The 13,226-nt window shown below is 37.7% G+C and overlaps 1 protein-coding gene across 6 annotated transcripts in view; it reads right to left on the reverse strand.

The window, feature by feature from the left end:
* ZNF569 (zinc finger protein 569) overlaps positions 1–13,226 on the reverse strand; it is a 62,039-nt gene that overhangs the window by 31,830 nt on the left and 16,983 nt on the right. For 3 of the 6 annotated variants that reach the window (XM_082607049.1, XM_082607048.1, XM_082607047.1), the window contains exon 3: positions 1,108–1,165. The exons of 2 other annotated variants lie outside the window; for them this stretch is intronic. In XM_082607049.1, coding sequence (XP_082463175.1) covers positions 1,108–1,165 — 58 coding nt within the window. Of the gene's footprint in view, positions 1–1,107; positions 1,166–11,993; positions 12,050–13,226 lie in introns of those variants that run through there. One more of the 6 variants, XM_082607050.1, reaches the window with a different exon arrangement.

Raw genomic sequence — 13,226 nt, forward strand, 5'->3', positions numbered from 1 at the left:
ATTTCTTCAGATATTCTAGTTTTTTTAAACATAAGGTATGAAAGCATAGAATAATGTGGTTAAATGCATTAATCTTAAGTGTACAAACTGAGACATTTTAATACATTTATGTATTTGTGTACCTACCACTCAGGTCAAAATACAGAGCATTTTCAGTATACTAGAAGATTCCCTCATGTCCCTTCCCAGTACCCCTTCAGGGGTAACCACTATTTTCTATCACTGAGATTAGTTTTCTAACTTCATATATATGGAATCACATAGAATGTATTCTTATTTCTGACTTCTCTTATGACACATGTTTATGAGATTATCTATGTTGTTATAAGTAGCAGTAATCTGCTTTGGGGAGTGTGTGTGTGTGTGTGTGTGTGTGTGTGTGTGTGTGTGTGTGTGTGTGTGTGTGTGTGTGTGTGTGTGTGTGTGTGTGTGTGTGTGTGTGTGTGTGTGTGTGTAGTGTCCAATGCATGAAACACTATAATTTATTCCATTTTCTGTTGATGTTGATTTGCATTCTTTCCAATGCTGGGCTATTTTGACATATATTCTTTGCCTTATCCTCGATCAAAACAGACCATCAGTGGGGAGTTCCCTGGTAGTCTAGTGGTTAGGATTTGGCACTTTCACTGCCGTGGCCTGGATTTAACCCCTGGTTGGGGAACTGAGATTCTGCAAGCCGTGTGGCATGGCAAAGACTTTAAAATTATTAAAAAAAAAAAAAAGACCACTACAAAAACTGGGTTTACCAACTATGGGAAGTCTCGCTACAATGTATTCATTGACCTAGGTGCCAATGAAAACTTACTTCTGCTAATAAATGTTCATTTTTATCCTTATGGACAATGCAAATTATGTAATGAATTTCTGCCCTTGTTTACCTATTATAATGAAATTCAAAATTGAAGCCCAACTTTAATCTCTCTGAATGAAAGCATTTCTGCATAATCATATTTTAACTCTTTCCTGGTCTTAATCTTCCAACTCTGTTTCCTCTGAAAATATGTTTTATCTGTATAGGATTTTCCAATTTAGCGTATGGATTACTGCAATTCCCTTAAACTGCACTGTAAAATAAGGCAGGGAACAAATATACTACTTAAAATTTACCTGCAACTCAGTCATTTCCTTTTCTTTCTGGGAGTGGACTGGGCCTGAGAAGGCAGAGCTGGAGAAGAGAATAAAAGCCATTAAACAAGGTTTGTTTTGCAGTTTCAGAAATCTGCACCCACAAGGTAGATTAAAGGTCACTCTATAGCAAAATGATACTTGGAGCCATCAGAAAGGCCAAGAATATACATTCCCCAGGTATAAAGATGACTACTACATCACGTGGAGCTTATGCATATGGTGAACAGGAATAGAAGTACATATGTAGGAGATGCCCCATGAATTTATCAATAGATCAGAGAATAAACAGTTCACGTGGAGCAGAAAGATATATAGCTTCATGAAAGCACGTCACCAAGAAAATTATGAAACTGACAACACACCTAAGGTATTTTAATGAATTGAGACTTTTAAAAAGAAATATTTTAAGTACAAACTAAATGGGAATTTAACTAAAATGGTGACGATTTTATATTTTGAGAAAAGAGTCAGGAGAAGTTTATGTGTGTGAGTGATGCGTATCAGAGGTACTGGTGGTGGTAAGAACGTTTAATTCTTATTTTCTATAGTATAAAAAATCTAAATCTGAAAAGTGTCAAATAATAGCAGGATAAACATATGATTTGGAAAAACGAAGTAAACAAAAGAAGGCACAGTTAAGAGTTGAAAGTGATTCTTTCTGGGGACAGGAATTAGAGATGGGGAGAAAAAAGGAACAGGGTATAGTTTTTCTTATTCTTATTACAAGTCTAGTAGCACTATTTGATTTTTTAAAAAACAATTAACATACTATTTCGCCCAAATACAAACTGAATCATAAAACAGTGTACTATGTACGATTAATAATATTATGTATTATGTAATATTCATAATATAATGTACATGCTTATAAGCATGGGGTAAATAATGCATGATTATATGTATAATGTAGCATGTACTATCAACAGGTTAATGCAGGGGTCCCCAACCTCCCGGCAGTCTGCGGCCTGTTAGGAACCGGGCCGCACAGCAGGAGGTGAGTAGCGCGAGAGCATGGCACTCCCCATCGCTGGCATTACCGCCTGAACCATCGCTCGCTGGCATTACGGCCTGAATCATGCCCCCCGCCACAGTGGAAAACCTGTCTTCCAGGAAGCTGGTTCCTGGTGCCAAAAAGGTTGTGGACCTCTGGGTTAACATACACGCTTATAAGCATGGGGTAATTAATTAATGCACGGTTATACATATAATGTATTATATGTGGCATTGGTCCCCAACCTTTCTGGCACCAAAGACCGGTTCTGTGGAAGAAAATTTTTCCACGGATGGTGGCGGGGGGGATGGTTCAGGCGGTAATGCGAGCAGTGGGGAGTGGCAGATGAAGCTTTGCTTGCTTGCCCGCCGCTCACCTCCTGCTGTGCGGCCCGGTTCCTAACAGGCCAAAGACCAGTACCAGTCTGCAGCCCGGGGGTTGGGGACCCCTGATGTATTATATAATATATATGCAATTCCAGGACACCGAAATCAAACAACTCTCATATCAACACAACGAGGTCTATATTACGGACAATGCTCAGAAATTTGTGGATCAAATCATAGTTTTATACCCATTTTAGTACCACTAAAATACTTTGAAAAATGATCTGCATCAATATTATAAATTCATTAAGAAGCTAAACAGCACTAACCTTTTAAGTTAAAGACTGGGAGTTAGGGGGACTTCCCTGGTGGCACAGTGGTTAAGAATCCGCCTGCCAATGAAGGGCACATGGGTTCGATCCCAGGTCTGGGAAGATCCCACATGCTGCGGAGCAACTAAGCCCCTGCGCCACAACTACGCAAGCCTGCGCACCTAGAGCCCATGCTCCTCAACAAGAGAAGCCACCGCAATGAGAAGCCCGTGCACCACAACAAAAAGTAGTCCCCACTTGCCTCAACTAGAGAAAGCCTCGAGCAACAACAAAGACCCAATGCAGCCAATAAATAAATAAATAGAAATACCTTAAGAAAAAAAAAAAAGACTGGGAGTTAAAACTCCCCTTAATGATATGCTACAACTGGATATAGCAACACGATTTATTATTCTATCAATAATTCTACTCCTATTTATTATATTCCAACTAAAAATTTCAAAATATATTATTCAAACCCAGAGGATGTCTACCAAAATACAAAAACAACCTACCCCTTGAGAAACAAAATGAACGAAAATCTATTTGCCTCTTTCATTATCCCAACAATAATAGGACTTCCTATCATTATCTTAATTATCATATTCCCGAGCATTTTACTCCCAACACCTAATCAACTAATCAATAATCGTATAATTTCTATTCAACAATGACTAGTTCAGCTAACACTGAAACAAATAATAGTTATTCACAATCACAAAGGACAAACCTGAGCACTAATACTAATATCACTCATCTTATTTATTGGATCAACAAATCTATTAGGGGGCTTCCCTGGTGGCGCAGTGGTTGAGAGTCCATCTGCCGATGCAGGGGACATGGGTTCGTGCCCCTGTCCGGGAAGATCCCACATGCCACGGAGCAGCTGGGCCCGTGAGCCGTGGCCACTGAGCCTGCGCGTCCGGAGCCTGTGCTCCGCAACGGGAGAGGCCACAACAGTGAGAGGCCCGCGTACCGCAAAAGAAAACAAACAAACAAACAAACAAATCTATTAGGACTATTACCACATTCATTTACACCTACTACACAACTCAATAAATCTAGGAACAGCAATTCCCCTACGGGCAGGAACTGTAATTACAGGCTTTTGTCATAAAACAAAAGCATCCTTAGCTCATTTTCTACCACAAGGAGCACCAGTTCCTACTCTTATTCCTGTACTAGTAATTATCGAAACTATTAGTTTATTCATTCTTAACCAATAGCTTTAGCCGTACAATTAACAGCTAACATCACAGCAGCACATCTATTATTCATTTAATTAGAGGAGTGACTCTAGCACTGCTGAATATTAGCACCACCACAGCCCTCATTACATTTATTATCCTTGTATTACTTACTATCCTCGAAATCGCCATTGCCATCATTCAAGCTTATGCGCTTACCTTACTAGTAAGTCTTTATCTACATGACAATACACAATGACCCACCAAACCTATGCATATCACATAGTAAATCCCAGTCCCTGACCCCTTATAGGAGCTCTCTCCGCCCTTCTAATAATAACATCAGGCCTAATTACATGATTTCACTTCAATTCAACGTTATTATCACTAGGCCTTAACAACGTATTAATGATGATGAGACATCATCCGAGAAAGCATTTCCCAAGGCCATTATACATTAGTTGTTCAAAAAGGACTTCGATATGGAATAATCTTATTATTTCAGAAGTGCCCTTTTTCACTGGCTTTTTCTGAGCCTTCTATCACTCAAGCCTTATCCCTACACCTGAACTAGGTGGATGCTGACCACCAACAGGCATCCGTCCCCTAAATCCATTAGAAGTAACACTTCTTAATACCTCTGTATTAAGGGTATCCATTACCTGAGCCCACCACAGCCTCATAGAAGGAAACTGCAAACACATACTCTAAGCTCTTATTAAAATTGCCCTAGGCTTTCATTTTACAAGTCTACAGGCCTTAGAATACTACGAAACATCCTTTACAATTTCAAGTGGATCAACTTTCTTCATAGCTACAGGATTCCACAGACTACATGTAATTATGGCTCTACTTTCCTTATCATTTGCTTCTTACATCAATTAAAATATCACTTCTCATCTAACCATCATTTTGGCTTCGAAGCTGCTGCCTGAGATTGACATTCTGTAGATGTAGTATGACTATTCCTTTACATATTCATTTATTGATGGGGATCTTATTCTTTTAGTATTAAACAGTACAGTTGACTTCCAATCAGTTTCAGTATAATCCAAAAAAGAATAATAGATCTAATACTGACATTAATTACAAACACAGCACTAGCCTCCCTGGTTGTATTCTTTGCATTCTGACTTCCCCAATTAAATATTTACACAGAAAAAACCAAGTTCTTATGAATGTGGGTTTGACCCTATAGGACCAACACATGTACCATTTTCCATAAAACTTTTCTGAGTAGCCATTACATTCCTCCTTTTTGACTTAGAAATTGCTCTCCTTTACCCTTACCCTGAGCATCTCAGACAAATAATCTAAAAACAACACTCATTATAGCTTTATTCCTAATTTTATTACAAGCAACACCTAGCCTAACCAGAAAGGACTAGAATAAACTGAATATGGTAGTTAGTTTAAACTAAAATAAATTATTTTGACTTGTTAGGTTATGATTAAGTTCATTATCAAGTGCCTTTAGTATATATAAATATTATTAGAGCATTCACAGTATCTCTTATAGGATAATTAATATATCGATCTCACCTAATGTCTTCACTAGTACGCCTAGAAGGCATAATACTATCACTATTCATTATAGCAACCCTGATCATTCTAAATACACATTCTACCCTAGCCAGCATAATGCCAATTGTTCTGCTAGTATTCACAGCTTTCAAAGCCACACTCAGACTGTCCTTACGAATAATAGTATCAAACATATACGGCACTGATTACGTACAAAATCTTAATCTCCTCCAATGTTGAAAATTATTATTCCTACAATTATACTAACACCACTAACATGACTATCAAAGAACAGCATAGGGCCTCCCTGGTGGCGCAGTGGTTGAGGGTCCGCCTGCCGATGCAGGGGATACGGGTTCGTGCCCCGGTCTGGGAGGATCCCATATGCCGCGGAGCGGCTGGGCCCGTGAGCCATGGCCGCTGGGCCTGCGCATCCGGAGCCTGTGCTCCGCAACGGGAGAGGCCACAACAGTGAGAGGCCCGCATACCGCAAAAAGAAAAAAAAAAAAAAAAAAAAAAAAAGAACAGCATAATCTGAATTAATACCACAGTCCACAGCTTATTAATTAGTCTCATGAGTCTTTCCTTCTTAATCAATTTAATGACAATAGCCTCAACTTTTCACTAATTTTTTTCCAACTCCTTACCAGCACCATTATTAATTTTAATATGATTCTTCCCGTTAATACTAATGGCCAGCCAAGTTCACCTATTTAAACAATCATTAACTCAAAAAATTATATATTGCTATGTTAATTATATAACAAATATTCCTAATTATAACACTCACTGCCATAGAATGAATCTTATTTTCTATTTTATTTGAAGCAACACTAGTCCCGACACTTATCACTACCCAGTGGGGTAATCAAACTGAACGACTCAGTGCAGGAGTTTATTTCTTATTTTATACACTAGTAAGGTCGCTTCCACTCTTAGTAGCACCAGTACATAGTCAAAATATCACAGGCTCACTAAATTTTCTGATACCTCAATATTGAACACAAGCAGTATCTATCTCTTTATCCAACATTCTCATACGACTAGCCTGTATAATAGGCTTTATAGTAAAATACCCCTTACAGCCTTCACCTTTGATTACCTAAAGCATATGTAGAAGCCCCCATTGCAGGATCCATAGTCCTTGCAGCCGTACTACTAAAACTCGGAGGCTATGGTATATTATGAATTACAACAATACTAAACCCATTAACAGATTTCATAGCATACCCTTTTCTCATATTCTCCTTATGAGGCATAATCATAATGAGTTCAATTTGTTTACACCAAACAGACTTAAAGTCACTTATCACATATTATTCTGTCAGTCACTTAGCACTTGTTTTTGTAGCCATTCTTATCCAAACACCTTGAAGTTATATAGGAGCCACTGCTCTAATAATTGCCCATGGCCTCACATCATTCATCTCATTCTGCCTCACAAATTCAAATTACTAACAAATTCACAGCCAAATGATAATTCTAGCCAGAGGTCTAAAGACATTCCTCCCATTAATAGCAACGTGATGATTACTGGCAAGTCTAACAAACCTAGCTCTACCCCCAACTATTAAGCTAACTGGAGCGAACTGGAGAACTATTTGTAGTAGTATCATCCTTCTCATGATCAAATGTCACCGTTATCCTGATAGGAATTACTATAGTAATTAGTGCCTTATACTCTCTATATATGTTAATCATAGCACAACAAGGCAAATATACAAACCCTATCAATAATATTAAGCCATCATCCATACGAGAAAATGCTCTCATAACTCTTCACATTTTACCTCTCTTACTCCTATCGTTAAGTCCCAAAATCATTTTATGGCCCTTGTACTGTAAGTATAGTTTTAAAAAACACTAGATTGTGAATCTAGTAACGGAAGACTAAACCTTCTTGTTTACCAAAGAAGTATGCAAGAACTGCTAATTCATGCCTCCATATCTAATAGTACGGCTTTTTCAACTTTTAAAGTATAGTATTGATCCATTGGTCTTAGGAACCAAAAAGTTGGTGCAACTCAAAACAGAAGTAATAAACTTATTTACCTCTTTCACACTAGTTACACTATTTATACTAAAGATACCAATCATAATAACAAACACCAACATCTACAAAAGTAACATATATCGATCCTATGTAAAAACCACTATTTCATATGCTTTTATCACCAGCTTAATTCCAACAATAATATTTATTCACACAGGACAAGAAAGAATTACCTCAAGCTGACATTGAATTACTATCCAAACCCTTAAATTATCACTTAGCTTCAAACAGACTTTCTCAATAATATCTGTGCCAGTAGCATTATCTGTCACATGATCTATTATAGAATTTTCAATCTGATATATGCACTCAGATCCTAACATCAATCGATTCTTTAAATACTCCTTTTTCTTATCACAATACTAACTCTTATCACTGCTAACAATGTTTTCCAGCTTTTCATTGGATCAGAAGGAGTTGGAATTATATCTTTTCTACTTATCGGGTGACAACATGGATGAGCAGAGGCAAATACAGCCGCTCTCCAACCAGTTTTATATAATTGCATTGGAGATATTGGATTTATTATTATCAGTAGCATGATTCCTATTTAACTTAAATGCATGAGACCTACAATAAATATTTATACTTAACCTACATCACCCAAACCTGTCTCTAACAGGTGCACTACAATTACTGATTTTCCAATAATGAACTTGAAGTTCATCTTGCCTTCCCAAGATGAATCCATTTGGTCACAATATATTATCTTTTTATATACTGCTAAATTCAATTTTTCAATTCAATGTTGAGGATTTTTGTTTCTAAATCTGTGAAAAATATTGGTCTGTAGTTTTCTTTTCTTGTAATGTTTGTCTGGTTTTGGTATCAGGGTAAACCTGTTTCATACAACAAGTTGGAAAGTGTTCCTCATCCTCTATTTTCTGGAAGAGTTTATACAGAATTGTTATAATTTCTTCCTTAGATGTTTGCTATTTCACCTGTGAAATTACTTGGGCATAGAGTTTCCTTTTTAGAAAGTGTTTTTTTTTATTGAGGTATAATTGACATAGGTATACAGACACAATGATTTGATATTTGTATACATTGCAAAATGATTACCACAATAAGTCTAGCTAATACTCATCACCTTACATAGTTACAAAATATTTTTCTTGTGATGAGAACTTTTAAGATCTACTCTCAGCAACTTTCAAATATACAATACAGACTATTTTTAACTATAGTTGGCCTGCTGTACATTATATGCCCATGATTTATTTTATAACTGGAAGTTTGCACATTTTGACCCCCTTCACTCATTTCACCCCTCTTCCCTCTCCACCTCCCCGCTCCCCTCCCCTCTGGCAACCACCAATCTGTTCCCTATAGCTATAAGCTTGGATTTTTTTGTGTGTGGGGTGGGTTTGTCTTTTTAGATACCACATAAGAGAGATCACATGATATTTGTCTTTCTCTGACTTATTCCACTCAGCATAATGCCCTCAAGGTACATCCATGTTTTCACAAATAGTAAGATTTCCTCTTTTTTATGGCTGGATAATATTCCATTTATTTATATATCACAATTTCTTTATCCATTCATCCATCGATGGACACATAGGTTGCTTCCATGTACTGGCTATTGTAAATAATGTTGCAATGACTGTGGGAATGCATAAATCTTTTCACATTAGTGTTTTCTCTTCCTTTGGATAAATAACCCAGAAGTGGAATTGCTGGGTCATATGGTAGTTCTAGTTTTAATTTTCTGAGAAACCTCCATACTGTTTTCTATAGTGGCTATACCAGTTTCCATTCCCACCAACAGTGCACAACACAACACATCCAAACCAAAACTTATTTCTTATCTTTTTTTAAAAAATTGGTTCCTCCACTCTTCTTTAAAAATTCATTTATTTATTATTTTTGACTGTGTCAGGTCTTAGTTGTGGCACATAGGATCGTTCATTGCGGTGCACGGGCTCTTCATTGTGGCACGCGGGCTTCTCTCTAGTTGTGGCATGCAGGATTTCTCTCTAGTTGTGGCACGCAGGTTTTCTCTCTCTAGTTGTGGTGCATGGACTCCAGAGCATGTGGGCTCTGTAGTTTGCAGTATGTGGGCTCTCTAGTTGAGGCACGTGGGCTCAGTAGTTGTGGCACACGGGCTTAGTTGCCCCATGGCATGTGGGATCTTAGTTCCCCAACCAGGGATTGAACCCGCATCCCCTGCATTGGAGGGCAGATTCTTTACCACTGGACCACTAGGGAAGTCCCTTATTTCTTATCTTTTTGACAATAGCCATTCTAACAGGTATGAGGTTATATGTCATTGTGGTTTTGATTTGCATTTCCCTGATGATTAGTGATGTTGAGCATCTTTTCATGTCCCTGTTGGCCTATTGTATGTCTTTGGGAAAATGTTTGCCTATTTTTTAATTAGACTGTTTCTTTGCTATTGAGTTATGTGAGCTCTTTATATATTGTGAATATTAAATCCTTATCATATCAATCATATATCTATGATTTGCAAATATTTTCTCCCATTCAGTAGGTTACCTTTTAATTTTTTGTTGGTTTCCCTTGCTGTGCAAAAGCTTTTTAGTTTGATATAGTCCCACTGGTTTATTTTTGCTTTTGTTGCTTTTGCTTGTGGTGACATAGAAGGTTTTTAACCACAAATTCAACTTCATTATTAGATATACAGCTATTCAGGTTATTTCTTATTGAGTGAATTTTGGTAGTTTGTGTCTTTCAAATAATTTGTCCATTCAAATAAGTTAGTAAATTAACAGGCATAGAGCTGTGTGTCCTTTATTATCCCTTCAAGATCTGTGGGGTGTGATGCCCCATCTTTAATTCCTAATATTGGCAATTTGTGTCTTGTCTCTTTTTTTTTCCCATAACCAGTCTGTCTAGAGGTTTAACAATTTTATTGATCTTTACTAAGGACCAGTTTTTGGTTCACTGATTTCCTGGATTGTTTTGTTTTGAATTTTGTTAAATTCTGCTGTAGTCTTTAATATCCCTTTCATTTTATTTGCCTTGAGCTTAATTTGCTTCTCTTTTCCCTCTAGTTTCTTAAAGTGGAAGTTAGTAAAGATGAGCACTCTTTTTCTTAATTATATATAGCATTTAGTGCTATGAATTTCCCTCTAAGTACTGATTTAGCTGAATCCAACAGACTGTGATATGCTGTATTTTCATTCAAAGTATTTTAAAATTTCCAGTGAGATTTCCTCTTTGACCCTTGGGCTATTTCAAAGTGTTCTGTTTAATTTCCAAGTATTTGAAGATTAGCCAGTTATCATTCTGTTCTTGATTTATACTTTTATTCTGCTGTGGTCTGATAACATACTTTAAATGACTTCTACTGCTTTGAAATTATTGAAGTTTGTTTTATGGCCCAGAATATGATCTATCTTGGTGAATGTCCATGTGCACTTGAGGAAGGCATGTATTCTGCTGTTGCTGGCTGGAGTATTCTATAAATATCATTAACATTTGAACACTGAAAAACTGACATTGAACACTTGAATGTTGATTCATAAAGGTTTCTCAGGCCTTCTATAACCTTACTGACTTTCTGCGTCCTTTTTCATTGATTAGTGAGAAGACCCCCAACTATAATTATGCATTTGTCAATTTCTCCTTTCAGTTCTATTAGTTGTTGCCTCATATACTTTGAAGCTCTGTTGTTAGCTGCATAAACATTTAGGAATTGTTATGTCTTCTTAGAGAACTGACACTTCATCCCTGATATTATTCCTTGTTATGAAGTCTACTTCTCTAATACTAAAATTGCTACTCCATCTTTCTTTTGGTATTTCTGTGATATATATTTCTCCATTATTTACTTTTAATGTATCTATCTTTATATTTTAAATGGGTTTTTTGTAAACAGCCTTTAGAGGATCTTTTATCCAATGTGAGAAACTCCATCTTCTAACTGGTGTGTTTAGATAATAACATTTAAAATAACTACTGATAGGGCCTCCCTGGTGGCGCAGTGGTTGAGAGTCCGCCTGCCGATGCAGGGGATGCGGGTTCGTTCCCCGGTCTGGGAGGATCCCATATGCCGCGGAGCGGCTGGGCCCGTGAGCCATGGCCGCTGGGCCTGCGCGTCCGGAGCCTGTGCTCCGCAACGGGAAAGGCCACAACAGTGAGAGGCCCGCATACGGAAAAAAAAAAAAAAAAAAAAAAAACTACTGATATAGTTGGATTAAGATCTACCATCTTCTAAGCTATTTTCTACTTGCTCCATTTGTTCTGTTTCTTCACACACACACACCCCTTTTCTGCCTTGGCTTGGCTTAATCAAGCACTATTTATTATTCCATTTTATCTCTTCTATTGAATTATTATTTATACTTTAAAAAAATGTTAGTGGTTTCCCTAGGTTTTACAATATATATTTCTTATTAATCTGCATCTACCTTCAGAAAAGGCAGGCTTTATTGCAAGGCAAGCAAAGAAAGGTTTTTAAAGATAGGGTGAGTAAGAGGGGTGGGGGTGTATGATCAGCTTGTGCACCTTCTTCTGATTCATTGGTGGTGAGGTAATCAGGAGTCAATATCATCAATCTGGTTCCAACCCACCTGGGGTCAACTCGCTCATGGTCAAGCAGCAATTAACTTTTTCCACCTGATGGGGGTTTCATTATCTGCAAAACAACTCAAGGATGGCTCAGAATATTAACTATAGACCTTAAGGAGGAACTAAAGATCTCTGACTTTGTTTAATGGCTAAGCTATTATTTTTCAAATTGCTTGACTGTTTCCCTTTGTTTTTGCATTTTCTCACTTCTCTGATTAAATGTGCTCTTTGGAACACCCCCCCCAAAACATCTGCATCTACCTTCCAATAATATGACACTGCTTCACTTGTAGTATAAAGACCACAACAACATATTCCAAATTCCTCCCATCCTTTGTGCTATATTCATCATATATTTCACTTTTACCTATGCCATAAACATACAATATTTACTTTAGATGATCACGTATCTTTTAGAGCAATTACGTATAAGAAAGGAAATGAATTTTATTTGTATTTCATTGATTCCAGTTCCAATGCTCTTCATTTCTTTGTGCAAATCCAAGTTTGATTGATATCATATTCCTTCTGCATCTCCTGTAGAGAAGGTCTATTGGCAGTTTTTAAATTTTATTTATTTATTTATTTACTTACTTACTTATTTATTTATGGCCGTGTTGGGTCTCATTGCTGCACACGGGCTTTCTCTAGTTGCAGCGAGCAGGGGCTACTCTTCATTGTGGTGCTTGGACTTCTCATTGCAGTGGCTTCCCTTGTTGCAGAGCACAGGCTCTGGGCATGCAGGCTTCAGTAGTTGTGGCACGTGAGCTCAGTAGTTGTGGCTCGCGGGCTCTAGAGTGCAGGCTCAGTAGTTGTGGTGCACGGGTTTAGTTGCTCCGCAGCATGTGGGATTTTCCAGACCAGGGCTCAAACCCGTGTCCCCTGCATTGACAGGTGGATTCTTAACTACTGTATCACCAGGGAAGCCTGCAATGAGTTTTTGATTGTCTGAAAAGTATTTTATTTATTTATTTTTTAGTTTTGGCCACATTGGATCTTCATTGCTGCGTGTGGGCTTTCTCTTGTTGCAGTACACAGGCTTCTTTCTCATTGCGGTGGCTTCTCTTATTGAGGAGCACAGCCTCTAGGTGCATGGGCTTCAGTAGTTGTGGCTCATGGGCTCAGTAGTTGTGGCTAGTGGGCTTCAGTAGTTGTGGCTCGCAGGCTCTA

The sequence above is a fragment of the Mesoplodon mirus genome, assembly GCF_964341445.2.
Source record: "Mesoplodon mirus genome assembly, chromosome: 19".
NCBI lineage: Eukaryota > Metazoa > Chordata > Mammalia > Artiodactyla > Ziphiidae > Mesoplodon > Mesoplodon mirus.